Consider the following 26,010-nt stretch of genomic DNA (forward strand, 5'->3'; position numbering starts at 1 on the left):
CGTCCACCAGAACGAGCAAAAAAAGGTTGGTCCTGGCGAGATTTGAACTCGCGACTTTCGCATATCTCGAAAGATTCATATAGCATGCAAGCATACAATATAAGAACGACACGCTAAACCTGCTGCGTCACAGGACCGATATCCTGACAACATCAAGGCGATCCGAAAGGAAACCCTTCCATCCTAACTTGTGCGTCAAAATTGTGAAAATTTTCTGGGGTTTTAATATATAACCCTATCAATAATCACGTGATGTCGAACTTTCATTCGTTCCCTGCCCTGAGATAACTACTTCTTCCAACATCAATATTAAATCCTGAATCCACAAAATGTAATGCTACAGACAAGGTGAGGTCTAGTGCAAGGGCAAGCTTCCCCTGTCATTTCTTTAGTTCTCTGGCTTAGTACCTATGAAACTCTATCGCTCCTTTTGACAGAAAGTGCTAGACGTTGCCAACGTTCAATCTCTTCCCCCGGCGAAATGGCGTCAAAGAACGATACGAGTGTCGAAGACGAGGATGATTACATGAACATGACGTTTGAGGAGTCGGCCGCCTCGAAAAAGACAGAGACCTTAACTCAACGCAAGAAGCGACTAGCGAGAGAAGCCGAAATCAAAGGGCGACCGAAATCGAAGGCGGAACTGGCAGAGGAAGAGCGCAAGAAGAGAGACGCGGCGTTGAACTCTACAACGATGGACACAAGTAGCAAAGGTTTCAAGATGATGGCGGCCCTTGGGTACAAGCCCGGAACTGCGTTGGGTGTTTCTCGTGCAGCCGAGAGCGAAACCAAAGATGACCGTCTGCTCGAGCCTATAGGTCTTGAGATGAAGGACTCGCGCAGCGGTATCGGCGCGGATGCGGAGAAGAAGCGCAAGTTCCGGGAAGAAATGGAGGCGCATGCAGAGGTCGAGAAGAAGCAGAAGGTCGAAGCGGGAGATTTTCGAGAACGACAGCAGAAGGAGCGCGAGGAGAAGAGGATGGAAGGCCAGATGTGGGGTGCCATGAAGGTCTGTGAGAGACTCGAGGATGAGGATGAAGATGAAGATGCCAAAGACTCCTCTTCCGGTGAGAATGGCGACGCGGTCAAGCCCAGGCGAACTACAAAGCCATTGAAGAGTGTCAACGTCCTGTGGCGGACCTTGGTCAAACAAAGACTTATAAATGAACGGGATCGCAGGATGAGGTACGACCTGCAACAGTCTTTGTCAAGACGGCCAGACTACAATGACCCGGATGAGGAGAAGGAAGATGCCATGGCACTCGGGAGAAGGGCTGAGACGGAAGAAGTTGATGTAGACATCGATGAAGAAGACGAAGAACTCGATGAGTTTGCAACTCTGGAGGTCTCTGAAAGACTAACGAAACTCGTTTCATACCTCAGAGAAAGATGGAATTACTGTTTCTGGTGCAAGTTCAGATACCCCGACAAAGAAATGGAAGGGTGTCCTGGCTTGACCGAGGAGGATCATGATTGAATTATCCAGTCATGCTAGATGAGACATGAAATATCAGAAGTGTCTGCGCAATGATGTTATGTCAATGACGAACTGTCTTATTCTTTGTTACGTATATGATAGAAATAAGTAATGGTTTTATACCTACAAATTCCACCTACTGCTTGGGCAGTGATTTCTTCAGCCTCGTTCAGCCTCGCCATTTTCAATTAACCTCTTAATTGTCCATATTGCACCACCATCAACTCTACTTCCTTCCTTACCCAGTCCCATCAAAGTGACATCCACCATGTTACCACGAACATGTCGTTCTTCTCTTCCAATCGCTTCGTAGCAATTATTCTCATACTCGGACTCGGCACGATCTGTTACTCAGTCCCTGGTGTTCTACAACAAGTCAAAGATGCCGCCCGAGCACCAGAACCCGATCCCCCGCCTCCACGCAAACGCCTTCAAAAGGACTCCGAGAACTCTTTAAAGATCGACACCCTACGCACTCTAGCAGACGGATATAGTTACGAGTTGCGTAGTTCCGCTTTAAAAATCGTCAATAGTCGAACCGTTCATTCACGGGCCAAGGACCTCCTGCTCCGCGACTTGGCCAGCAAGGACTACGAGCGGCGCGACAAAGCGATCAACGCACTCTTGCTGTTGCTGAAACAGCAACATGCTCACAGCAGGAGGGGCAGCCTGCTCGCCGAGTTCGATCTCGCCAAACGCCTCAAGGCCACCGTGCAGGCCCTGATCAATGTCTTGCCGTTGCACGAAACCCCTGGCCAACAACCAGAACAGAAGAGTGGTGGTCTACTACCACAGTCGCCCATCTTACCTCCGAGTCGACCGGCTCAGGAAGAGTCGTTGTTGGTGGTTCTGAATTACATGCTCGCGGAAGAATCTTCGGGAAATGTAATGGACGAGCCGCCCATCTACTCGGCGCTCAACGCGGGACTCGTGACCAAGTGGCTGGTCAAATACCCTTTTCCTTGTGCCCTGCCGGAGAACCAAGGGTACAACTTCAAGCGATCGGACGTCGCGCGGCTCTTTGAGCGCTCCGCGTGGAAGAGCGATGACCATCTCATGGCCGGCATCATCTTCCAGGTCGTCCACCACCCACGGGGTCGCAAGCAGATGCGCGAGGCCGGTCTGCAGGCCAGCAGTTACAGGGAGAACCTCGTTAATGACGGCTGGAACAATTCTTACCTCACGGAACGCTGGGATCAAGACGATAGTAGTGATGATGATGACGACGACCGCGACGTCGTCATGGTGGGAGGGGAGGACACGGCAGGCCAAGTCAGAGACGACGTGACCGACTGGGACGGGATTGTACCGCCGCCCATTTCGGCTGCTGCAAGGCAACGGTCGGTCGAAAGAAGTCAGGAAGAAGAGCACCTGCGACGGAGACATCGGGAGGCGATCGTCGTTGCGGAGCGAGGGACCCCCTTGAGCAGGGAAAACATCCTCCAACGGGCGGACAGTAGGGATCTCAGGCCCATGAATGGTGTGAGTGAGGTCGAGGTAGATTTGAATGGGCTGTTGGGCCTGTCCGGGGATGACCAGGATGATTCGTCGAGCCCCCAGCAGTCTCCTACGACCGAGTCTAATGGGTCTCATTCGAATGAAGGATCCATCCACGATTCCACGACAGATACGGACAATACACACTCAGAGGATGGAAGCGATACATCTCCTGAGCAGGAATTCGAGTCATGAGGCATCAATCCAGTACCAACGGCAGTGTATAGGAGTGTTTAGGAAGCATTGATACGGGCGTAAGGATACAAAGGAGGAGCAAGGCGTTACGGCATATCGAGATACCCACACAATAGAAAGGATAGACTCAAGTAGTCCCTAGTCACTCCTGTTCAAGTTGAGGAACAACACAATTCTTTTGGACGTTTGCATGGAATCTTGTTCTCAAAAGTTGATTGATTTTCAAATACAGCTTCTGACCACCCCTGAACCCTTCTTCGATAAGGGGGGCGGGCCTGGTCATGGCTGACTTTTCTAGATCCATTTGCATTTTTATTTTGCCTTGTTTGGAATCAAGCACCCATGGACCCAGAACTCTCATGCAATCATGCGGCATTTTCCATATTGGGCGTGCCATTGTATCACTGCGCTTCGTGTCTGCCAACTCCTTCCCCCACCAAACACGGCAAGACACACCACAACACATCACACACCACAAAGAACCATTCCATCCTTTCCCTCGTTTTCGTCTTCCTTTACTTCAATGGGATGAATCGTGAAGAGTGGGTGGCACCGATACCGGGTCTACCGTGCTTGACGGGCTTGTACGAGATGGAGAATTCACCCAGGTAGTGGCCGACCATCTCGGGCTTGATCTCGACCTGGTTGAACTCCTTGCCGCTGTAGATGCCGATGACGCTGCCAATCATCTCGGGCACGATGATCATGTCCCGAAGGTGAGTCTTGACGAGGTCAGGCTTCTCGTTGGGCTTCGCGTTTTGCTTGGCCTTGCGCAACTTCTTGATCAGTCCCATCGGGCGGCGCTTGAGGCCCCGGTTGAATCGACGGCGGGCTCGGGCATGGAGGATGTTGATGAGTTCGTTGGAAGGGATATCGAGGAGTCTATAATTTTTTCCCGTGTTGGTTAATCTTCGTGATCTCACACAGAAAACAGAGAGGAGAGCTTCTGTGTCGTCGGTTGTCGTGCATAAAAACGCGGAAAAGAAAAGACGTACTGATCAAGATCAATGCCTCTGTATGAAAACTTGCGGAATGTTCTTCTCTTCTTGAGCTCAGCGGCCTCCTCGGCGTTCTGGTAGGAATCGCAAAACTTGTCAGTATGGTTGTCCATTGCAGCACCCATGGACACAAAAGGTATCAAAGACGTACGTATTCGGTGTCAGCCATGATTGCGGTGGACTGGCGCGTTCGCTTTTCGATGTGACTGTCGAAAAGCGAGGGTGTGTGGATGGGAATTTGTGCGGTGCAGTTAGTTGGTGGTCGGGTCAGTGTGTCGACGATTTGCAGCCCAGCGTCGAGATTCAGTCTCTGAGGCTTGGCACTGGCCTGCGGAATTTCATGTTTGTGGGAGTCCACCTGCCGCGCACGTGATACAAAATCTTGGCACGTACGGAGTACTGGTACCACCACCCCTCAAGGCTACAGATGTACAGGGTATTGAAGCCACGGTCGAATATTTCGTCGCGACGAATAGCGATTGAGACAAAACATTTTGAGATTTTCTACATAGTCGGGTGCAACAAGCTGGAGGAGTGAGAGTAGAATTGAGCACGGTTTACTCATTTGAGGTAGAGTATGAATTTAGCATGACGGAAGTACAATTTTGTTTCGGTTTGATATTGTCATTGATCGTCTAAAACCTAGGCGCCTCAATCTACGCACAGGAAGGGCCTTAACTCATGATAGCAAGAGGCCTTCTTGAACCATCCTGCTGCATCGCTTTCCCCTGGTGGAGCAATAAGTTGCCTTTGCATCCGTCACTGACCAGCCTCTGATGGATTGACAATGTGAGTTGGTGGGATTTCAAAACCGATAGTTGTTTAGTCGAAGAGACCGAAGCCCATGTCCTCGTCAGACTCCTCCTTCTCCTCTTCCTTCTCAGCTGGCTTCTCTTCCTCGGCGGCAGCGGCACCACCGGCGGCAGCACCACCAGCGGCAGGGGCAGCACCACCGGCACCACCAGTTGGGACGGACGCAAGCTTGGTCGAACCTTCAGAGATCAACTGCAAATAGAGTCAGAATCCAGTCTTCCACGCGCATTAAAAGTATCAATCCATACCTCGCTGATTTCCTTGCCCTTGAGTTCTTCGACCAGCTTCTCCAGGCGCTCATCATCAGCATCAACACCGACGGATGAGAGGACACCCTTGATGTCGCTCGCCGAGGGTTCGCTGTTGCCACCGAGGCCGAGGAGGAGGTAAGCTGCGAGATGCTTCATTTTGATTGATTTTGTCTGCGAAACACTGTTAGCACAAAAACCCCAATGCACCAGCGATTGCGCAACATACGACTTTTTGAGAGGGTCGAACAAGAGAGACAATCGATTTAACCGCGAATTGGGCGGAGACTGGCACGTCAAGTTCTGGAGATGTTCCTTCGTGATATTGTGTGTAGAGGCACCAAAAGTTGCGATTTGAGGTTGTGCGCACAAGTTGAAATTGTGTGGGAATTTTGTCGGGGCAAGTCTGCCGAGGACGAGGCTCGCACTAGGCCTCTTTCGGAGCGTACCAAATATCGAACAACGAGCGAGTTGCGGGGGGCGACTCATACCTTCTTCTCTTTGTCTTGCTCAACAATCGTCTTGTTGCCTACAATGCACTTGCGGTGACTCGGCGAAACTGCTCTGCTCTTTTGTATATTGTTCGTTTTAATTATAAGCCGCATCTCGTTCTCTGCTTTTCGACCAGCAAACATGCGGTATCATTTTCTTGACCATTACAGAACTACAATTTCCTGATTACCACTCTTCCACTACATCACTTGAGCTCTCGATTCTCAACATGAGTTTCCTGGGCGAGATCGTCGATTCGATAGGCAGCGGCAAGCCGCCGGCGCCACCAAAGCCCTCAGCCCGGACCCCCGGAACAGTTTCACATCGTCCTGCTGCTGATGGTAAGCCTGGGCCACGACCTGGCCTCCCGGCAACAACAGCTTCGCCACTCAATGGGCTGAAGCGGAAAGCTGAAGATGGTGCCACGAAACAGACCGAGAAGCACATCAGACCAAACCCTACACCTGGATTGACAAGCAGTGTAGTCCGACGTCCAGCGGCGCCTGCTCTCCATGCGCCGAGACAGCCTCCTCCAAAAACCACAGCAGTACCGAGACCAAAGATCGATGCTACCCCCAGCTCCCAAAAAGTGGGCCCAACACCACCTGGCACACCAACAAGTCCGGCTGCAAAAGCCCCCGCAAAGGGCTCGTACGCAGACATCATGGCTAGGGCGAAACTAGCTCAAGAGGCAAGGATGCAAAGCCAAGTCGGAATGATCAAGCACCAGGCAACGAACAGGGAGAAGATCTCCAAGGTCGCCGAAAGAAAGCGACAAGAAGAAGAGAAGGCAAAGGCTGCTAAAGGAAAACTCGGTGAACGTCCTTCTACCACAAAGCGTGACAACTCTCGCAGCGTTAGTCCCGCGAAGAAGGCAGAACAGGGAAGAGTCATCAAGACCCCTCGTCCACCTCTCCATGCTCCACCTTCAGGCTACAAGGGCACTATGGGTCTCTCTTCAGGAAGATCACAAAAAGAGGCGCAGCGTAAACGCAGCAGGTACGACGAATATCTTGGCACCGACGAGGAAGACGAGGATTCGGATATTGGCAGCTATGGTAGAGATGAGGAAGAAGGAGATTATGCATCTGACGTATCATCTGACATGGAAGCGGGAGCATTTGAACTTGATGAGGAAGAGAACAAAGCTCTTCGGGCTGCTAAGCAGGAAGACGCGAGAGAATTGGCATTGGAAAACCAATTGAAGAAGGAAAAGGAAGAGCGCCGGAAGAGGTTGCTTGCCATGGCTAATAAGCGGAAGTGATTATGTGCATCTGCATAACGAGGTTCCGACTTTGATATTATTACTGACATTTAGCACCGGTGTTGGGGTTTGAATAGCGAAGACACACACAATGATATGGACATGAGATATTTAGAGGGGCTTTTGGGACATGTTGCCCTGCCTCCATCCTGTATATGAGCTCGCCCTGTGCGTTTCGAATTTCATCGAGATTGTCACGGGCACATAGCCATATCAGTCATAATATCTTTTCTAGGCGCATCACATGCTAAGGCACTATCCCGAAGTCAAGTGCTCAAATATAGTTGTTAATGCTTATCTCAAACCGCAAAGACACAATGGCAGTGACAAGTACTCTAGGGTTATCCATGTCGCGGCTTCATGGTGGTAAATATAGACATTCTGCTGTTGTTGCTATCAAGCAATTATGGCCAGACCAAATATTCGGGTCCCCAGTCATTCGTTCCTCCCGTTCGTTATATTTCTTTTCCTCCTCTGGTTGTTATCTGTTGTTGTTTCAAATATCTCCATCTATATACTAATCAGACACCAGGCTCTCGACATCACATCCCTCGACACGGTAAAATCCAAGCGACGTCAACATTGGCTTGTCGTGGAATCTGTACAAATAAACCGTTTCATCACCTTCAGCAGTGTGTTGATATTTGTTCCACGCCGGGACACAAAAAGTATCACCTTGCTTCCACTGGATACGCTGGCCGTTGACGACACTGTACCCCTTTCCAGTCACGATATGATACACCGAGGACGCGGTCTCCCGTACGGCCGGGGAAGTACATCCTGCGTTCAAACGCTCGGCTGAGCCGCCTAGGATTTTCGACACTGGAAGTGAAGATAGAAAATGTCAGCTGTGGTGAATTTTGCTTTGAGATTATCAAAAAGACATTTCTCAGTAACAACATACCAGGTCTTCCGTCCTTCTTCAAGTAATCTTCCGAGGTCCAGTCACCTTTCTTCTCGTCCAGTTTCTGCTGCATCACCTTCCAGGGAAAGACGATGGGTGAGTCGTTCGAGTCCACATCCTCAGCAGGGTATCTCGGCTTTTGGAAGTGCTCGACGAAGTGCACGGGGAAGTGTCTAAAGTTGGGCAGATCCAGCCCGTCCAGCCAAATCATGGGGCCTGAGCCGTCCTTGCCGTGGTCGTGCCAGTTCCACGTCGGTGTGAGGATGACATCGCCCCGTTGCATGGTGATGCGGCGGCCGTGGACGGCGGTGAAACCTCCTTGTCCCTCGATGATGAAACGCATGGCAAAGGCAGTGTGTCGGTGTGCCTTGGCCGTCTCGTTGGGCATCACCAACTGGAGGCCGGCGTACAAGGTGTCGGTGGTGTATGGGGCATCTTTTGCGTCGCACAAAGCTAGTGTCAGCCTGATGTGCTCTGCGGTATCTTCTTGCTGACGAGAGAACAAAGAACATACCTCTGGCAGGGTTGACGAGCATCAACACTCGTCTCTCTGCTTGTTGTTCGGTGATGATTTCTCCTGCCTTCAGGAGACTGGGTCTGACCTCGTCGTATCGCCAGATGTACGGGATACATTGAGGATTGGGCTCCGGAGGGTTCAACCTGGCCATCTGTGTCCAAAGTGGTTTGGTGTTGACTTTGAGCGCACTCTGCACGAGTTCCTCCGCAGGGTCCATATTGGACCCATTGGCTTGTGTCATGGTTTGAGTGGTGGTGGCGCCCATTGCTTCTTTGTGTTCTTGTGTGATGAGTTTCCTTCGAGAACGCTTTTGCTGTCCTGTCGATGCTTAACTAAACGGGTCCCTGGGCTTTGTGAAACAACGCCACGCCTATATACCCATGACACTGACATATATGCCGTAACAGGGCCATATAGAACGACGCTCCCAAGCGCCGGAACCATCGCTCGGATCAATTCCGACTTGAGTCGTTGTCGAGAAAACAGTTGCGGGGGAGGAGGAATGAGTGTCCCGATACACACCCGACGGCCCATCGATCCCCACCGCAAGTCCACGTCGTCTCTGACGGCTTCCCGAAATGGCATGAGACTTACGACGGACTGAGATGGGCTAATATCGGTTCGGATCATACTTCTGACCCCATGGCTGTGGGACGTACGCCGACTAAAAGCGCGACATAACATACGAGCACTCTGCCGTGAGACGTACGTTGGCCACTGACCCACTTATCAGAGGAAGCACATCTAAAAGGGTCAACGACAAAGGAATATACAACGGAATACGACGAAACCAACAGAATGACCATATTACCAGATTCCCAAGGCCCAGAGGAGGCGGACTTCATCCACATTCCAGAGGTAATATGCAGCCAGTGACCACCCAGCCAGACGCAAAACTAATGAGATGATAAGTCAGCTTCATACCCTACGGGGAGCCTGGATTTTCTCGTAAAGCTTCAGCAGAAAGAAGAGCAACGGCAAAAGGCAATGCGAGCCTCCTCGTTGATCAACGGTGAGGACAGGTCCCGGATACGACTCAACATCATTGTCGTCGGTGCGGGCTTGGGAGGTCTGGCTGCCGCCATCGCGCTCGCTAGGAGAGGCCACAACGTCACCGTCTTTGAACAGGCCCCGGAACTTGGAGAGGTGAGTGGCCACGCATTGTTCGTTGTTCTGTCTATTCCCCCAGCCGATTCTTATCATCGGTGATCGCAGGTCGGAGCCGGTATACAAATTCCGTCGAATTCGACTCGACTGCTGATAAAATGGGGTCTCGAGCCCTTTTTAGCCAGCAAGATTGTCAAGCCAGGTCACATCGCCTTCCGGAGATGGGAGGACGGCAAGACCATCGGCATGACCAAGCTCATCCCAAACTTTGAGCGGGAATTTGACGCCCCTTACTACGTGGTTCACCGGGCACATTTCCACGACGCCATGTACCAGCTGGCGCTTCAATTGGGCATCGAGGTCAAGATCAATTCCAAAGTGCTCGACTACGACGAGGACGCTCCTTCGATAACGCTCGAAAACGGGTCGACGCATTCCGCAGATCTGATCATCGCGTCTGACGGTAAGTTTTTGAAGTGTTGTGCCACACCGGTCTATTTCTCCGTTGACTGACTTGTTCTTGGACAGGCGTCAAGTCCTACGCGCGGACGAAGGTGCTAGGTGGCATAGATCAGGCGCCGAAGAGGACTGGCTTCGCTGCCTACCGTGCGACAGTCGACGTGGAGAAGATGAAAGCATATGCCGACACTGCAGAGGTGTGCGCGAAGCCGGTCTTGAATCTATGGTGAGCATAATCCCAGAACTGTAAAAGGGGCAGGAACTTTTCACCTTTTTTTAACCCTTACTGACAAAACATCGTGACTTCAAGGGTCGGCGACATGAGACACGTCATGACATACATGATAGCGGGGGGAAAGTCGTTCAACATGGTGTTATCGCACCCAGACCGTTCAGACCCCGGCACATGGATCTCTCAGTCTCCCGAGGAGATCCTGTCGGGCATGCGGGCGCATTTCAAGGGGTGGGATCCCACGCTCACCAAGATCATCGACATGATCGACACGACGTTGAAATGGCCTTTGATGAGCGGCTCCCCTTTACCGACCTGGGTGTCGAAATCTCATAAACTCCTGATCATGGGAGACGCGGCGCACGCCATGGTGCCGTATATGAGTCAGGGAGCAGCCATGGCCGTCGAGGACGGAGCCGCGCTGGCCGAGGCCCTTCACCATGTTGAGACGGTCGAGGATGTTCCGAGGGCCCTGCACGTCTGGGAGGCCGTCCGCAAAGACAGGGCCGACAAGATGCAAGAGGCCAGCTTGATCAACGGTAAGCTGTGGCATTTCCCCGACGGACCCTTACAACAGGCCCGGGACGAGGCCATGACGCCGGAAGTCGAAGGTCGCGAATACCTCACCAGTCCCAACCAGTGGAGTGACCCCACGACGCAGCGTTGGACGTACGGGTACGATGCAGAGTGGGAGATCAAAAAGGCCTTTCAAAAAAGCCACAAGAAGTCGTCGACGGTGGTGAATGGGTTTTAGATAACCTCCCCCTTCGTCCACGGGGGACCCTTTCTGGGGTGATTGATCAATGGTGATGAATGGACTTTAGATGCCTAGGAGTATGGTGCTACCGTCGAGATTTTTCTGGGATAAGACGATTGTTGTCGTTGAATGATACATGACCGAATTGACGTCCCTCCTCTTCATGGGTCAGTTTACGGAGTCCTCTGAGTGTAGCACAGCACGTCGACTCTACGAACATTGTCCCCGGCTATCCGCCGCTTATTCTACGGCTCCACAAGATAACCGGGAGGACCAATTCATCCGATTTCCAAGAGATCACAACGTCGAGTGGTCGACATTAGTTAATACAGATCCTCACGCGACCCCATAGTATTACCAAACAAGACAGTCACTGCGGAGTAAAATTCTCGAGTAGATGTGCCGGCTTGTCCAGTCCCAAGAACTGAGGATTGGGGGGCTGGCAATGAACTTCCTCGCTGTGCATACCACGGATTCAGGGTATTATTCATCACCGAGTCTGGAGGTGTAACACTATTCCCGCACGAGATCTGCACATGCTCTCTCAGGTAGGGAGAGTACATATATAAGAGGTTCCCAACTGCCCACGATTCATCCAACAACCATTATTTAGAATAACTTCCTAACCTACCTGTGTCGACACACCATACTCTCAAGACCTCGTGGCTGTAACTTTATATCTTGTCTCAAAAATGTCCGACAAGCCTTCAATCGTCATCGTCCCCGGGGCCATGGGAATCCCAGAGTTTTACGATCCAGTCGTGAACCTAGTGAGAGCCCAAGGGTACGAGATAAAAGGGCTTCACCTTCCGAGTGTCAACCCGAACACTGGCCTTGTTGACAGAGAACCGAGCACCATGTACGATGATGCCGCATTTGTAAGCTTTCCCCGTCATTGTCCCATCTCTGCATACTTTGCCGCAACATATGCATATCGGCTGCAGATGACAAATGTCGACTTCATCCCTCTCGCTTCAAACTGATGTGTGGACTCGCTTGCTGACACCGCTGCCCGAAAATCGACGAAGATTGCCAAAGAGGTCGAGAAACTCGCTGACGAGGGCAAAAATATCGTCCTCGTACCTCACTCTTACGGAGGTGTACCGACCACCGAATCCACAAAGGGTTTGTCGAGAGCAGAACGACAAGCACAGGGGAAGCCCGGTGGAATTGTACGACTTGCGTACATGACTTGCCTGGTGCCCGCCATGGGAATGCCCGCGGCGGCGGTGTTGGGAGAAGTGCCGGAAGAACAGCAAATTGGCATGAAGATCGATGTAAGCCTGCCTCTTCTCTCCCGATTCGAATCTCATCATCTTGACACATCCCGCCAGGAGAAAGGATTCTTGTACCACGAGGATATCGCGAGAGCCGCTGATCTCTGCTTCACGGACATGTCGCCAGAAGCAGGCATGGCCTGGATCAAACGGTTTCCACGACATTCATCGGTCAGTTTCGGTGGACCGCTGACACATGCCGGATACAAGGACATTCCGGTGTCGTATCTGGTGTGCGAGAACGACAGGTGCATCCCACCTGACCATCAGCGAAAAGGTATTGATTTGATCGAGAAAGTAAGCGGCAGAAAGGTCGACGTCAGCAGTCTCCAGGGTGATCACTGTGCGCCGGCCTATAATGGCCAAGAGGTGAGCCAGTGGCTTTTGGCTGTGGCAAGGAAGTCCTGATCTGCGACTTTTGATTCTGGTGACATATTGCCGCCGCCAGGGACTACCGGAAATTGAGATAGGTGAATAGTTGACCAGTTCAGTGGAACTCCGTGCTAGCTTTCATGATAATGCTAGCGTAACCCACGCCTTCAGCAGCATTGCACTGTCTTTGCTTCGTGGCATGGATGACTGCATCAGTAGCCAGGACAGCTACCTGCGGCAGAATTTGTTGTAAGGATTGCCGAACGGTTAATGCATCGTAACTCCATAGATCATTGATCGACACCATTCCAGACGAAATCTGTGCATCCTCAGCCAGATAACATTGCCGCTATGCCGGTGTCCACACCAACAAGATCTGAGAAGAGATCCAAATTCGCATCTGTCCAATATTGAGGCATATGCATATCGAACATGGCAAAGGGATCATCGGGTTGTATCGTGTTTGACAAGGCACCATTGAGCAGTGCAGGTGGGCCCATGCCGCCGGCATTTTGCGTCGTCATTCTTGACTCTTGCTGTGCCTGCATCTGGGCAGGGTCCGAAGGATTCTGGTAAGATGAGAAAGCCGACAGAACCGTGGGGCCATGCTCCGGATTGAATTGTGCAAGAGTCATACAGATCTGAACAAGCTTTACCAAGGTTCTCTGAATTCTCTTGGACGATCGAGTGCCTTCACCGAACCGTTGTAACGCTTCTGCAGCTCGGCGTAGGCAAGTGATCATCCCGATGACCTTGTCACAGTCGAAGGATTCTGATATTGTGATGGTCGCTCCGCCGTGGCTCCACTTATTGACAGTGGTGATTTTGAGTAAAATGCACCCGAAAATGACGAGGGCTGCATTAAAAGCTGAGAAGATCAAGTCAATCACCTGATGAGTCTGGCCCCAAGGATAAGACTTACTATAGTATGCTGAGAACCACCATGCTCCGAGTAGCGTAGGAGGCTTGCTGGTTTTGTAAACAATCTGCACGATTTCTGCAGCACACTGCTCGCAAATCAGGAGGCTTTTCTCGGCCAGATCCAGAAAGTATGGGTCCTCATCGTCCATTTGAACCGTGGCTGCTCTGTAATGCGCTCGTTTTCTCAAGAAGGCACTGAGGACCGGCCTATGCAGCAATATGCGAGTATTCAGATACCTCAACGTGATGATGACACTTAGTCTATCAAAGACCGGGTCCCATGTGGATGTTGAGATTGATTCCGAGTCGAATGTATCCCAAGGTCTCCTTTGGAGCTGCGGAAATAGGTTGCGCTTCCAGACAGACAGCCTTTGTTCCAGGGCTAGTGTTCGTTCTATGAGAGTAAGCATGGATATGTCTGGGTCGAAGTCGACATTCGAGCCGTAGAGTTGAGTGATAACGTCGCCCAGGATGTAGTAAAGTTGGCTACACAAGGCGTCAGTGGGATTAGTAGAAGTGCGCTGTGCAGGCCACTCACATTGTGGCAATGTAGAGGCAAACAGTGTCGGGCGGCTCTACAGTTCCGCTCAAGGTTGTAATAGTTCCAATTGAGCTTATTGCAAGCTTTTCTAGCTTCTGGTTGACCGGAAGGTCCAGTTTTACGTATTCGTTTGGTATAGTTGATGGTCGGCCGAATGTCATAGATAATGTTCTGTCCAAGGTTAGCGATCCTTATTAACCACCTTTGCAAAAGACATGTTTCATTAGTGGAGACATAGAGAAGGGCCACTCACCTGTCTAGAACCACACAAGCGAACCATACTCGCTTACGAAGCTCTGCTTCTAGCAAAGAACAGTCGGCGGAGGCATTCCGTGAATGTAAGCCCAGTTGCAAAGCTGCCCTGACTGCCAATCCATGAAGATTCCAGGCTTGGTCAGATCTTTGTGTGCCTTGCCGATACTGTGCCATCAACAAGAGACATTGTACTATGACATATCAGCGATCGAATCCATCAATATGCCAAATCAAAAAGGACACGGCATGGGAAAGTTGTCCAACATCCCACGGGTAGGATGCCAGCAAGTCTCAGTCCCTTCAGGGATCAAGAACAAGAGGATACGATTCAGCGATTTGATACGGCCTGATAATGACCTAATATCTCCTCACACCATATCGTCACAGGTCATAAGTCATGCATAAATCAGTACCGTACTCACCTGTTTCGAGTCTGGCAGACTTCATCTCTATCTCAGATGCCAGCGCCTGTGCTCTTTCGATGAACACATCTGATTCTGCCGCATTCTTTTCCGCCGTCTGATCTGGCTTTGCACTGATATACGTGGCAAAGGCGAAGATAACGTTAAGCAGACATAACCAAGATCGACTGACTGCGGTCAATCTGTTGCGCCTGGCATTTGCATAAGTCCTAAGGACGGGTTCTTCATGGATGTACGGAAAGAGCATCCCAGTGTCGGCGAAGAAGAGCTTTATCAACAAAAGCGCTTTGTTCTCTGGCGGCAATGATCGTACGTTGATGCCTTGCCGGGCTATAGGGCTCGTTTCAGATGGCAGAGTCGTCATGGGCGAGACTGCCCGAGACACGATGTCGGCTGTCAGACTATGCTCCGCATGTCTTGATTGACCCATGGCTTTGAGAGAAGCAGAAGTCGCATCCGAAATCTCACGCAGAAGTGATATGTTGGAAGAGGGTCCATAGAATCGAACCTCTTTCTCCTCTGGGTCAGTGATGGCCGCCATGCCGTCTACTGAGTCCTCGCCACCATTTTGTTGTGCAAGGTCGTCGTCATCCAGGATAGCAACATAGTCTCCGTCGTGGGTAGGTGGAAGAACTTCAACACTTCCACGAAACTGTCGGCTCGCACCTTCAGCATCGTGGTTGGACTGGTCTGATTGCCCTGGTGACTGGTCCTTCTGCTGCACGAGTTGTCGCAATGTATCTTCTATGGCACGGAGGCGTTCATCATAACCGGTGGGTGCCTGGATAGGTTTGCTACTGCCGGCGGTTGGTTGTTGGTAGATACACTCAAACCCGAGCTCGACACAGAGGCTACATGAGGGCTTCGCACCATTGCAACGTGATTTCCGGTTCCTGCAGGAAGTACAGGCTAGCGCTATCCTGCGCCGTTTGTACGACGGCGGAGGAGAGGCCGCCTCTTGGGGATCAGGCTGCGGGTGAGGTGCTGGCATGGTATTCGACTTCGAGAGAGCCTGAAACGGGGTCCAAGTGGAATGATTTGTCACGTGTAGGACTCGCCGTCATCAGATTCCGAAGCGTAGTCCGTGGTGGTCGTTCAGGGTATATCGGGAAGGGTATCGAGGATTGATGGTTGTTGATAAGATGCTACACAGAGATGGACACCTTTAAGAAGCCGTGTGGATTTCTCGTTCCATCATTTCTAAGCTCGATTCTTCCACGTTCGTATACGAGGCAACGTTGTAGTCACTCGCGCCACCGAGCCAAACAGCCTCCTCGGTCATACAAAATCATTACCTTCCAGGCCTAGCCACTCCAGTGATGGATTGATGGACAGGCAGACTGTGACGATTGAGGGTTCCGATGTCTCCCCGGCAAAGTGCGAAGTTAGAGACCAAGTTCCGGATTGTGGAGTCAGATCGCGATCAGGCCGGTGCTCGTTCCTTGTTGCCCCACGCATGCTCATCGGTTATGAACCATCGAGTCCATTCACATTCTTGTTTTTCCAGAGACGAATACGACTTTTGCGTCTGTAGTCAAGATGAGAGTACCGTGGACTAGGTTAATTCGCTTCAAGGCCGCCGATGGGCGCGTGCTGCGTGGCGAGCCGATACTCCCCAGCGAGGACTTTGATCTCGGGAAAGTGACCGAAGCAGACCAACTGAAGGCGAAGGTGATTGTGGGAGATGACCCTTTCGATACTACTGGGAAAACAGTTGTCAGCGACGAGGTTGTGACGGTTAAGACTCTGCTCGGTCCTCTGGCCAGAGACGAAGTACCAATCTTGAGATGCGTCGGGCTGAACTATGCGAAGCACAGTAAGTGGGCAAACCTCTTTATATTCCCGATCCGTTGAACGTGTACAAGCGCTGTCAATATACGTGCGGCAAAGTGTTGATAACAAGTGTGCGTGAGCAGTCAAGGAAGCGGGCAGGACGCCGCCTCCATTTCCATTCATCTTTTTCAAACCCAATACCACCGTCACAGACCACGGTGCCGCCGTGGTAATACCGAAGATCGCACAGGATGATCAAGCAGATTATGAAGGAGAGCTGGTACGTCGTTCCATGTATACGTTTGCTCGCTCTGACTAACAATACCAAGTGCATGGTCATCGGCAAAGACGCAAAGGACGTTTCGAAAGAGGATGCTCTTGACTACGTCGCTGCTTACACGGCAGGTAATGACGTGTCATCGCGCAAACTTCAGCGAGACCCAAATCTAGCTGGCCGAGTACCTCAATGGGGCTTCTCCAAGGGCTTCGACACGTTTGCTCCCATGGGGCCCTGTCTCGTGGCATCAGAACTCATCGGTGACCCTGCGAAGCTGCACTTGAAAACCATCATCGACGGCGAGGTTAGGCAGGATGAGAGTGTTTCAGACCTACTGTTCGACTGTGCCTACTTGGTCTCATTCCTAAGTCAAGGCACGACTCTGCAGAAAGGAAGTGTTATTATGACCGGTACTCCTGGAGGTAGGTTCTCATGGACGACTCAGCGGCACCCGATCGTGGAGATACTAATCAGTCATAGGTGTCGGAGCTGGTTTCAATCCTCCAAGGTATCTGTTGCCTGGAACGAAGATGGAAGTTGAGATTTCCAAAATTGGCACCTTGAAGAACCCAGTTGTATTTGCATAGACTCGTCGAGTCCGCGCGAATTTTTTGACTTCCTGGAAAGATCAAGGAGAGAGAAGGAATAGAGATTCAAAAACGATCAACTGCCCATAGACGGATCTGATCACATCTTAAACTGAGCAGAAAAACCGATGTCTCACTTACTTATCGAAGCAGTTGGCAGTGAATCAAAAGTTGACGTATAATTCCCGTTGACTTCGTTGTAGGTTTTCAGCCATACTATAATGGCTTGCATGCTCTTCTCGCCCTGAAAACTTCGAGATTCGCTCTGTAAATTTCTTCTCGTGATCTCCAAGTTGTTCTCTGTAAGTCGTGGTTATTGTGTCGACAAAAGAAGAGAAATGGAAATGCTCGTCGTTTTGCCAAGCTGTGGATATTTATATCGATTGTTCCCTTTTCCTCAGCCTTCCCACCTTTTTACACACGACATCAAGACAGCTTGCTGCGACGCATGACATGCTTTGCACGGTTCGATAACATCCTTTGATACAAAAAATGTCATTCTCATTTGGATTTGGTGGCGACGACATCGAAGACGACGAAGGAAACCAAGAAGGCCAAGTCGCTCTGACGGGGAAAATCTCATCATGTACAATAACCGACAAAGTTGCTTCTCAAGCACAAACTATTTTGCCCAAGAGGCACTCACTTGAAGACCTGGTAGGTCGAATCATGCAATATTCGGGAAGATGGATCCCGCAACCTTCAAGCCAAGTGTGGAATTACAGATAGCCCTCGTCATGCGAGGCTGCCTTGCAGGGGCTCTGGTTGCGAAAACATCAAATCTCCCGTCACCACGTATGACCCTCTTCTAACAAGGGCACAGTTATCATCTATACCTTCTCAAATATCATACAACACCCTCGTGATACCGAACTCGACGCACCAGTCACCATCCAGTCGACCTAGCGGCGGCATCACCGTCCAACGCCGGTCACTATTCGATATCCGAGCCCAACTCATGGCCGAGGCCAACCCCGAAACGCACGACGCGGCAGACATCCTCCTATCGGGTTTGGAGAACGGAGATTTGTCGTCCGGCATCTACGAAGGTGGCTTCAAGACCTGGGAGTGCTCCGTCGACCTGGCCTCCCTGGTGACGAGCCTAGATCTGAGTCAAAACTGGCACATCGTCGAGTTGGGCGCCGGTAGTGCCGTGCCCAGTCTATCACTCCTGAACGACTTCCTCACGAGCACCGAAGATGATCATCATCGCCGTGGATCTAAACGCGGAACCCTCAAATTCACGCTCTGCGACTACAACGAAGACGTGCTCAGATTGTGCACTGCTCCAAATGTCTTTTTGAATCATCATCGCCACTCCCGCCTCCACCACACTCTTCGGAACCGTTCTCAAACACAAGAAGGCGCGGCGTCATCATCAAACAATGAACCAGTCAACGAGAGTGAAGGTCAATCCGAAGACGAAGGCGAACTTGACATTGAAGGGTTAGGGGAAAATTTCATCAACACCACCCTCGACGATATTCGTTCACGAGATATCTCTTTCGATTTCATATCCGGAGCATGGGGCGACGCCTTTCTCGATCTTGTTTCTTCCAATGGCACGTCCGAGAATCTCCTAATACTGGCGTCGGAGACCATCTATTCACCATCCACCATCACTCCCTTCACGGAGACGGTTGTGAAGCTACTACGTCGCCAGTCTTCGGGAAGTGCAAAGGCCTGGGTGGCGGCTAAAAAGGTCTACTTTGGTGTCGGAGGGGGCGTCGACGAGTTTCTGAGCGAAACCACAACTCGCCAGGCAAAGAGCACCACCCTACTAGAAACGAAAGACACCGGCGTTGGGAGGGTGGTGCTGGAAGTCACTTTGTGAAGGTCTACTTGTACTGAACCAACGTTCAACTTTTTTCCCACACCATCAATTTGATATTCTATCGACTCTTCTGTTCTGGCCAGGAGCCCACTTCCCACTCTACCTGGGATAAGTAGGCTCCAGTGTGCCCCCCCATGACCCGCCACGCAGCAATTTGATAAACTACTAAAGACACCAGCCGCAAACCCCCGGAACATTTTGAGGGAAGACTAAAATACACACAACAGCTTTTTTGTGGAAGATGCAAAAGACTCTCCATCATGATGCGTAACATTCTCCACAAACGCACCGCAATCACCGCTTTCTGTAAATCTTCTACTAACGGTTGCGCATGCTGGGGGGCACGTACCTGCCACCTGTGCCACCAGTGGCAGGTTTTCTCGGTGCCGACGCTGGAGATTCTTCGTTGCTGCCATGTGCAGGTGACCCGGCACCCTCTCTCGACAAACTGCGGCCTCCTTCTCTCATGTGTGCAGGGACGTACTTGCGTTCAGGGCCGCTGTTAGCGGGCGAGGCGGATGAGCCGCGCATGGGCAGGTCTCGAGGTGGTGGCAGATCGCCACCAGAAGGAGCACCACCTCGGCGCATGTGAGGAGGCACATAGCCGGAGCGGGTAGGCTGTGCTGAGGCGGGTTCAGGAGTTGGTGCTTGGGCGGGCTCGGTTGGAGCTTGACCAGATGCTTCTGCGGCTTTTCGAGCTGCTTCACGATCACGCCAGCCACCACCCCCCTTACCAGCCAGGTTGAGACGAGGTGCTATGCGGCCTTCTTCGGACTCTGTAGGAGTGTCCACAGGGACGGCCTCGCGAGGACGACTGAACGGTGCAGGCCTCTCAGTTTCGGGTCCCTTACGGGCTGCTCGTCTGGCTGCCGCTTCTTCCTCCCGTTGCATTTGGCGGCGTGCAGCGTCGTCACGCTCCGCACGCTCGGCTTCAGCTTTAGCTCGTCGCTCAGCGACAACTCGCTTCTTCTCTTCTTCAGCCTTAGCCTTCTCCTCTTCTTCACGTGCTCTGCGCTCCTCCTCTTCACGAATGCGTCGATCCTCTTCTTCTTGCTCCTCGCGCTCTCTGATCTTTCTCTCCTGGACCTCTCTGACGCGCTTCCGTTTCTCTTCCTCAAACTCACGCTCAGCCTTCTTACGCAATCTTTCGAACTCGGTTGAACGACGCTCGGTTATTTGGCCCTTGAATGAGTCGTAGTACTTGACAAGTCTACTGAGGCGGTGCTTCAGGGCCAAGCCTTGCTTGTGTTTCTCCTGGGCTTCCTGCAGAGTCTCTTCTTTGGTCTGTTCGTAGACCTTCACATCCTCTTCACGCTGCTTCTCGTAATCTTGGGCTTGGTACTTGAGTTCTTCTCGACGGAAAGCTCGCTCGAGATGGTCAATACGCTTGGCAGTGACTGCAACCTTCTCATCCTTCTTCGTCTTGTTGTTGGCCAAGTGCTGTAGCTTCATGTTCCGAATGGCAACGGAATCTAGATTGTCGATATCGACGCCTTCAAGGTCAATGTCTCCGGTGGTAGACTTGAGTTCTTGCAATTGCTTCTCAATCTCTTGTCGGCGAATGCGAGCTTGCTCGTCCTTAACGCGCTTCAGCTCACGTGCTCTGGTCTCTTCACGGAGACGTTGGGCTTCGGCTTCGGCCTGCTGCTGGGCTCGGATGCGACGACGAGTCTCTTCTTCCCGCTGTTTCTTGGAGAACGCCTCAGAGGCCTCCTCCTTCCTCTTCTCGATAATGACGCGTCTTGCAAGCATGGCCTCGTGCTCTTCTTGTGCACCAGCCTCGGCACGAGCCAGGGCGGATTCTCGTGCAGCGAGACGAGCTTTGTTGTATGAAGGATCGACATACATGCAAGTAATGTGCAAGGTCTTGGCCAGGCGGGTGAGTTGTGAGCGTGCAATTTCAGCCGGAGTATTTTGAAGACGTTGAACAGAGCCAGTTTCGCTTTCTGCAGATCCTGCAGCACTCCCAGAATGAATTGCCTTGGCGGAAGAGAAGACGTCGGAGTCAAATGCAAGGATACCAGAGACATGGTCAAGACGAATAGACAGGTCACCCTTCTTGCAACCATTCATGATGAACTTTTCGATCATTGCAGGGGTGACTTCGAATGGCGCAGGGAACTGAGCCAGTCGAGTAACGAATCCGAGTTCGACAGACTCATATACCTGTGAGAGTTGCTGGAAAAGTCGCGTCAGGATAACTTGTTGAAGAGGCAGCACATATTTCTCCATCTCGGGGTCCGAGCCAATTTGGGCAAGAATGGGCGAAATTTTCTTGCAAATGGACAGAGGGTGGAAGTCAACTTCCAATATGTTATAAAGATCCCTGATCTCAGGGCGAACTCTCTTCAGCAGACCCTTGTTCAACGCATCCTTGAAGAGACCGGCTCTGGTAGGAGCAAAGGGCATGCTGAGAAGGTTCGTCAGACGGGTATTCTTGTTCTTGCGTGCTTCGTCCACGTCAACGAGCGCCCCTCGCGAACGAGAAGTGCTGATGACGGGGATTGCAAGCGCAGACAACAAGACGAAAGAAGCAGCTTTTGTGAGAGACTCCTCAGTAACAACCGGATTGTCGCGCTTGAGGCCCTGCCCGGATGCCATGACTGTTGCCGATTGACGCAGCAGGTTGTAATACTTGTTCCAGGCGGCGGCATGGAACAAGAAGTTGTCGCTGACCAGGAAGATCTTGGTGAGTTTTTCGTAGTAGTTTGCCATCATGACGTTCTTTGCGGGTCGTTTCGACAAGGTCAAAAGCATGTGAATGTCCTCGACACTACGGAAAGCTTCTTGCCATAGCTCGAGTTCATCCGCGACGTTCAATTGTCGAAAACGGGTCTCAAGGTGGCGTTGCAGAGTATCTGGCTCATTGAGATTGATGGCGTGCATCTGCGAGGAATACTTCGCGGCATTTTGAACGTGGTTCCGGAGCAGTTCGCAAAGGCGACGGAACTCGGTTTTCCGGGTGTATTTCAAACAGAAGTCGAAGGCCTGATGAGCAGTGCCCTGGTACATCACTTCCAAGCGAGCATTGTTTTTCAAGATTTCCAGAACCGTGCGATATGTTTCCCACAAGAATTTGAGCCATGGTGTTACAATGGCGCGGTCTGTTCGGTCTTTGGACTGTTCGCCGGAAACTGTGGCAAGGAGGATTGTTTCAGGGGTTTCGGTGGCCTCGAGATCGTCAATGTTGAGGTTTGTCGTGGCTGCTGCAGTCTCAATGTTGGACTGGACCTGTTCTGCTTTTGCTTGCGCCTCCTGGACTTTTTTCTCGGCTAGTTCGATAAATTTCTTGAGAACCAACTAATTTAATGTCAGTATGAGTATACCCAACACATTTTTGTTCTCCCGAAACTCACTTCTATCGTCCCGACATTGGTATTTTGTGCAATGTTCTTGTATTGGTAGAGGCCATCCTTGGCTGCCTTTCCTTTTCGCAAGTCGACGCTCAACTCTACGAAAAGGAGCATGACAGGCTCCAAGGAGGCGATGGGGCTATTTCGGGATCGCTTCGAGGTGACATGTTCGTGAAGGACGGTGAGTGCGGCTTGAGTTTGGTCAACGGCGATGAGTTCTTGTGCTCGCTAGAAGGGAATATGTCAGTCATACTGCGAGATCAATCTTTCGATAAGACTTGAGGACTTGATCAACTCACTCTGAGCACATTCTCGGGCCGGATATGTGGTGGTGGAGGCATCTTGACGGTTGGCTTTAGAGACTCTTTTGAAATAAAGGAGATGATCAAGTAAATGATCTCTCGAGACTCTGATGCTAGCCTGTCCTAGAGATTGCCAGTGATAAAAAGATGGCCACGGATAGTCACAGGCGTGTCGATGAGCAAGTGTGCAGTTTGTGCCTAACCAAGTTCTTGGCAAGACTGGCGAATTTCGTCGCTGTGCAGTGAAGGTGAAGAGAAGTGCGCCTAAATGCGGTTTAGTTCAAAGGTCACATGACACCACAATGCATTGAGACATTCTCACGCCTAAAATCCCGAAGATTTGCCGACCGTACACTCAACCCTCACCTTTCATGTCACGAGACCAAACTAGCACAAACAGCGTTAGCGCCAACCCTCCACCTACCAATCCTGGGACAGTCCCTTCGGAATGGATCCACGTACGACCAGTTCCCGTTCCCCTTCTCCCCTGATTTCCAATTGTGTTGCTTTCTTGCAATTCGTCTCCCTCGCTAACCAAAACCGATCCAGACACCAAGGAACTGATCTATCTGGGCATTCACCCTGAACAACTGCGCCTCGAGCCCTACTACTTCCTCAAGTACAAGGTCGCAAAGACGGTCAAGGCCTACTGGGAAGCCAACAAGGTCCTCGCAAAGCGACAGTCCCTCCCTCCCCCGCCCCTCCGCCGAGTCGGTCATCTCCCACCTCGGTCTGGATACAACCGTGACCTCGAGGTCGCGAACATCCTCGACTACCACTCCTTTGCCTACGATCGCCACGACTTCTTCCCCTGCGGAAATTCAACATGCCAGCAGCATATGCGGTGCGGGATGGGGGCGATGCCAAAACGAAGAAACAAAGCATGGCAGATCTTAAGCTTAGACGGCTTCAAGAGCTCAACTCAAGGCTGAAGGAGGACCTCGAGAGGCCGCGTGTCAAGGTTGCAGAAGCTTCAATGAGGTGAGCTCTGCTCCAGAATTTTTGTTTACTTGTGCGATTGGGAATTTTACTGACGGCGCCGGACTTTCACAACAGCCTCATCAACTACTGTAATCAGACCCGAGATTACATGGTACCTTCTGTCTGGGGACATGTCGACCGAAAAGAAGATCCTTACAACCCACAGTCTGGCGGAAGCGATGGTTGTTGTTCAGTCATGTAATTGGAGCCTAATGGAGTTTGTTTTATTGAGAGACAAGAGGAGAACCAAAGAAAGATGAACCGATCAATGTTGACGGACAGGAAGTGTGATTCGAACCAAGAACAAAAAAAAGCATACGGCGCACCAGGGCGTTTGTTGGACCAATTTTTTCAACGGCGACGATTGTTTCATGCCAGAGAGAGCAACCATTTGTTGCTATGCTTTTCTACTCGGTCTAGTAGTCGGGCTTTTACCGTTCCTGTTGATAGCATTCTATGAAAGAGACCCTCAGTAGGGCTAGGGACCATAAGGTAGTTCAAAATAAAGAAAAGAAAACAAAGAGTCACAGTCTCACTACTGGGTTGATTTAATGTGTATTTTGTGGGATCCGTTTTGATTTTAGTCATTGAGTAAGAGGGACTGATCGTGTTCCAAACTACCTACTGACATTGATATCGATGCCCCAACGAGAGAGGGGTCCAGGCAGAGCATTAAAACACGCCTCGTCTTTTTCAAAAGACTCAATCATATCTCTGGACTCCGTCCTGTTTACCATATTTGATCGACCGCATCTCTGAGGTCTTTGAAACAAAGACCAAGATCGAGTGACTCGTATAAAACAGTAATCAGATCTCTACAATCTCCACTGATCTGATCATCTTTTTCTTTCCAGGGATCGTCTCAGCCTGGGCCACAGGGGGGCTCTATTGTGGGCATCTGATTGTGGATTTTATGAGCGTCTCCGATACAATAGGCGCCCCCAATAGGCTGAAGGATGACTTCGAAAACCCTAAAGAAAGGGCTTTTGTTCCAGTACATAATCCCGGGCGAGGATGACATATTGGTATGTACAGTATTGCTCCAACATCAAATTTATATTTACTCGGCACAAAATGGTTTCTTAAACTTACGTTCTTGTTTTTGTAACGACATTGCACTTCTCTGCCGACTTGAAAAAGTCTTGCGCTTGATTACGAAGAGAGGGCCCTCTCACATTACTCGTTGCGTTACGCGACGGTGATACAAAATGACGACGCAGGCACAAGCAGCAGCAAGCTCGACGGCGGTGACGAGTCAACAAGCCACGACGGCCGTCCAAGTTCCAAGGATATCGATCAAGTTTTGTACACAATGTAAATGGAACCTGAGAGCTGCTTATGTGAGTTGCATTCCCTTTTTCCCCTGACCCCAAAACCAGGCCTACTGTGGGTTGTGTTTTCATGGGGGGGAAAGTAGTTCCAAATATATCAAGGCCTGTTGGGAGTGAAGGTGGGAATGGGCTTAGCATCACAAGTGGTGTGCTAGGTATATATTCAAACGTCGGAAGGACACTCTACCACAGAATCACGACATCAAAAATCCCCCGTCGAACACAAAACTGACTCAAAGGACAACAACAGTACGCCCAGGAACTTCTCCAAACTTTCGGTACGAGTGTAGGAGAAATCGCACTTGTGCCAGCCACAGGAGGAATCTTTACCGTGACAATGACTCATGCTGTTGCAACTTCAACTTCAACAGACTCGAAAGTCACCCAAAAGTCGGAAGAATCTCCTGAACAAATGGAACCGACGACGACGACAATGACAACAACAACAGTGACAGCGACGGACACTATACTTTGGGATCGGAAAACTGACGGCGGGTTCCCAGAGACAAAGGAACTCAAGAGTCGAGTGAGGAACATTATCCAGCCAGGTCGAGATCTGGGCCATATAGATAGAAGTTTGAACAAGGCAAAGACGACGCCTCAGCAGCAAGCAAGCCAGGCTGAGGAAACAGTGAGGGATGGCAGTTCAAACGGTAGTAATCAGGAGACTGGTGGCGGTGAGGGAGAGGCAAAGTCAAAGATAGAGTGCGAGGATTGCAAGTGAGTGAGTGAGTGTGGTTTACGACGTGCATGTTGCAATAAAACAACACATCATATCATATCAAAGACCAGAATACCTTCGCATTCAACGATCAACTTCAACA

At 51.0% G+C, this 26,010-nt stretch overlaps 13 protein-coding genes and 1 non-coding gene across 15 annotated transcripts; 8 read left to right on the forward strand and 6 right to left on the reverse strand.

Annotated features, from left to right (window-relative positions):
• Positions 1-27: 27 nt before the first annotated feature.
• On the reverse strand, positions 28-137 carry PV06_00300. Its single transcript has one exon. It is a non-coding gene; the product is annotated as a tRNA-Ile (tRNA).
• A 178-nt stretch (positions 138-315) lies between these two features.
• PV06_00301 lies at positions 316-1,564 on the forward strand. 2 transcript variants are annotated; one of them, XM_016400785.1, is made up of 2 exons: positions 316-366; positions 448-1,564. In XM_016400785.1, exon 2 carries the CDS (start codon positions 482-484, stop codon positions 1,475-1,477), a length of 996 nt encoding a protein of 331 aa, XP_016267838.1. In that variant the 5' UTR covers positions 316-366; positions 448-481; the 3' UTR covers positions 1,478-1,564. The 2 variants fall into 2 exon arrangements, with proteins under 2 accessions (XP_016267838.1, XP_016267837.1); XM_016400784.1 differs by having other exon boundaries at positions 326-348.
• A 169-nt stretch (positions 1,565-1,733) lies between these two features.
• PV06_00302 (uncharacterized protein) lies at positions 1,734-3,331 on the forward strand. Its single transcript, XM_016400786.1, has one exon. The coding sequence runs from the start codon at positions 1,760-1,762 to the stop codon at positions 3,167-3,169; it is 1,410 nt and encodes a 469-aa protein (XP_016267839.1). The 5' UTR covers positions 1,734-1,759; the 3' UTR covers positions 3,170-3,331.
• Positions 3,332-3,349: 18 nt separating this feature from the next.
• PV06_00303 (40S ribosomal protein S15) lies at positions 3,350-4,427 on the reverse strand. Its single transcript, XM_016400787.1, has 3 exons — positions 4,319-4,427; positions 4,165-4,241; positions 3,350-4,051 (listed from the first exon to the last, which is right to left on the reverse strand). The coding sequence occupies exons 1-3, from the start codon at positions 4,334-4,336 to the stop codon at positions 3,685-3,687; spliced, it is 462 nt and encodes a 153-aa protein (XP_016267840.1). The 5' UTR covers positions 4,337-4,427; the 3' UTR covers positions 3,350-3,684.
• A 330-nt stretch (positions 4,428-4,757) lies between these two features.
• Positions 4,758-5,578, reverse strand: PV06_00304 (60S acidic ribosomal protein P2). The gene is made up of 3 exons (XM_016400788.1): positions 5,458-5,578; positions 5,229-5,402; positions 4,758-5,172 (listed from the first exon to the last, which is right to left on the reverse strand). Exons 2-3 carry the CDS (start codon positions 5,385-5,387, stop codon positions 4,990-4,992), a joined length of 342 nt encoding a protein of 113 aa, XP_016267841.1. The 5' UTR covers positions 5,388-5,402; positions 5,458-5,578; the 3' UTR covers positions 4,758-4,989.
• Positions 5,579-5,739: 161 nt separating this feature from the next.
• PV06_00305 (uncharacterized protein) lies at positions 5,740-7,151 on the forward strand. The gene has a single exon (XM_016400789.1). It carries the CDS (start codon positions 5,950-5,952, stop codon positions 6,982-6,984), a length of 1,035 nt encoding a protein of 344 aa, XP_016267842.1. The 5' UTR covers positions 5,740-5,949; the 3' UTR covers positions 6,985-7,151.
• A 350-nt stretch (positions 7,152-7,501) lies between these two features.
• Positions 7,502-8,670, reverse strand: PV06_00306 (uncharacterized protein; the record flags this gene model as incomplete). The annotated part of the gene is made up of 3 exons (XM_016400790.1): positions 7,502-7,806; positions 7,889-8,323; positions 8,403-8,670. The coding sequence occupies 3 exons, from the start codon at positions 8,668-8,670 to the stop codon at positions 7,502-7,504; spliced, it is 1,008 nt and encodes a 335-aa protein (XP_016267843.1).
• A 377-nt stretch (positions 8,671-9,047) lies between these two features.
• On the forward strand, positions 9,048-10,957 carry PV06_00307 (uncharacterized protein; the record flags this gene model as incomplete). Its single annotated transcript, XM_016400791.1, has 6 exons — positions 9,048-9,060; positions 9,139-9,263; positions 9,318-9,551; positions 9,621-9,975; positions 10,041-10,197; positions 10,282-10,957. 6 exons carry the CDS (start codon positions 9,048-9,050, stop codon positions 10,955-10,957), a joined length of 1,560 nt encoding a protein of 519 aa, XP_016267844.1.
• A 1,641-nt stretch (positions 10,958-12,598) lies between these two features.
• On the reverse strand, positions 12,599-15,739 carry PV06_00308 (uncharacterized protein; the record flags this gene model as incomplete). The annotated part of the gene is made up of 5 exons (XM_016400792.1): positions 12,599-13,477; positions 13,532-14,016; positions 14,069-14,242; positions 14,325-14,517; positions 14,749-15,739. 5 exons carry the CDS (start codon positions 15,737-15,739, stop codon positions 12,939-12,941), a joined length of 2,382 nt encoding a protein of 793 aa, XP_016267845.1. The 3' UTR covers positions 12,599-12,938.
• A 522-nt stretch (positions 15,740-16,261) lies between these two features.
• PV06_00309 (uncharacterized protein) lies at positions 16,262-17,525 on the forward strand. The gene is made up of 4 exons (XM_016400793.1): positions 16,262-16,564; positions 16,665-16,801; positions 16,851-17,220; positions 17,279-17,525. Exons 1-4 carry the CDS (start codon positions 16,288-16,290, stop codon positions 17,383-17,385), a joined length of 891 nt encoding a protein of 296 aa, XP_016267846.1. The 5' UTR covers positions 16,262-16,287; the 3' UTR covers positions 17,386-17,525.
• Positions 17,526-17,877: 352 nt separating this feature from the next.
• Positions 17,878-19,219, forward strand: PV06_00310 (uncharacterized protein; the record flags this gene model as incomplete). The annotated part of the gene is made up of 2 exons (XM_016400794.1): positions 17,878-18,042; positions 18,209-19,219. 2 exons carry the CDS (start codon positions 17,878-17,880, stop codon positions 19,217-19,219), a joined length of 1,176 nt encoding a protein of 391 aa, XP_016267847.1.
• A 30-nt stretch (positions 19,220-19,249) lies between these two features.
• PV06_00311 (eukaryotic translation initiation factor 3 subunit A) lies at positions 19,250-23,072 on the reverse strand. Its single transcript, XM_016400795.1, has 3 exons — positions 22,872-23,072; positions 22,576-22,800; positions 19,250-22,519 (listed from the first exon to the last, which is right to left on the reverse strand). Exons 1-3 carry the CDS (start codon positions 22,911-22,913, stop codon positions 19,538-19,540), a joined length of 3,249 nt encoding a protein of 1,082 aa, XP_016267848.1. The 5' UTR covers positions 22,914-23,072; the 3' UTR covers positions 19,250-19,537.
• Positions 23,073-23,322: 250 nt separating this feature from the next.
• On the forward strand, positions 23,323-23,806 carry PV06_00312 (uncharacterized protein; the record flags this gene model as incomplete). The annotated part of the gene is made up of 2 exons (XM_016400796.1): positions 23,323-23,332; positions 23,424-23,806. 2 exons carry the CDS (start codon positions 23,323-23,325, stop codon positions 23,804-23,806), a joined length of 393 nt encoding a protein of 130 aa, XP_016267849.1.
• Positions 23,807-24,935: 1,129 nt separating this feature from the next.
• On the forward strand, positions 24,936-26,009 carry PV06_00313 (uncharacterized protein). The gene is made up of 2 exons (XM_016400797.1): positions 24,936-25,195; positions 25,437-26,009. The coding sequence occupies exons 1-2, from the start codon at positions 25,064-25,066 to the stop codon at positions 25,908-25,910; spliced, it is 606 nt and encodes a 201-aa protein (XP_016267850.1). The 5' UTR covers positions 24,936-25,063; the 3' UTR covers positions 25,911-26,009.
• The last annotated feature ends 1 nt before the right edge of the window (position 26,010 follows it).

The sequence above is a fragment of the Exophiala oligosperma genome (assembly GCF_000835515.1).
Source record: "Exophiala oligosperma strain CBS 72588 unplaced genomic scaffold supercont1.1, whole genome shotgun sequence".
Lineage (NCBI taxonomy): Eukaryota > Fungi > Ascomycota > Eurotiomycetes > Chaetothyriales > Herpotrichiellaceae > Exophiala > Exophiala oligosperma.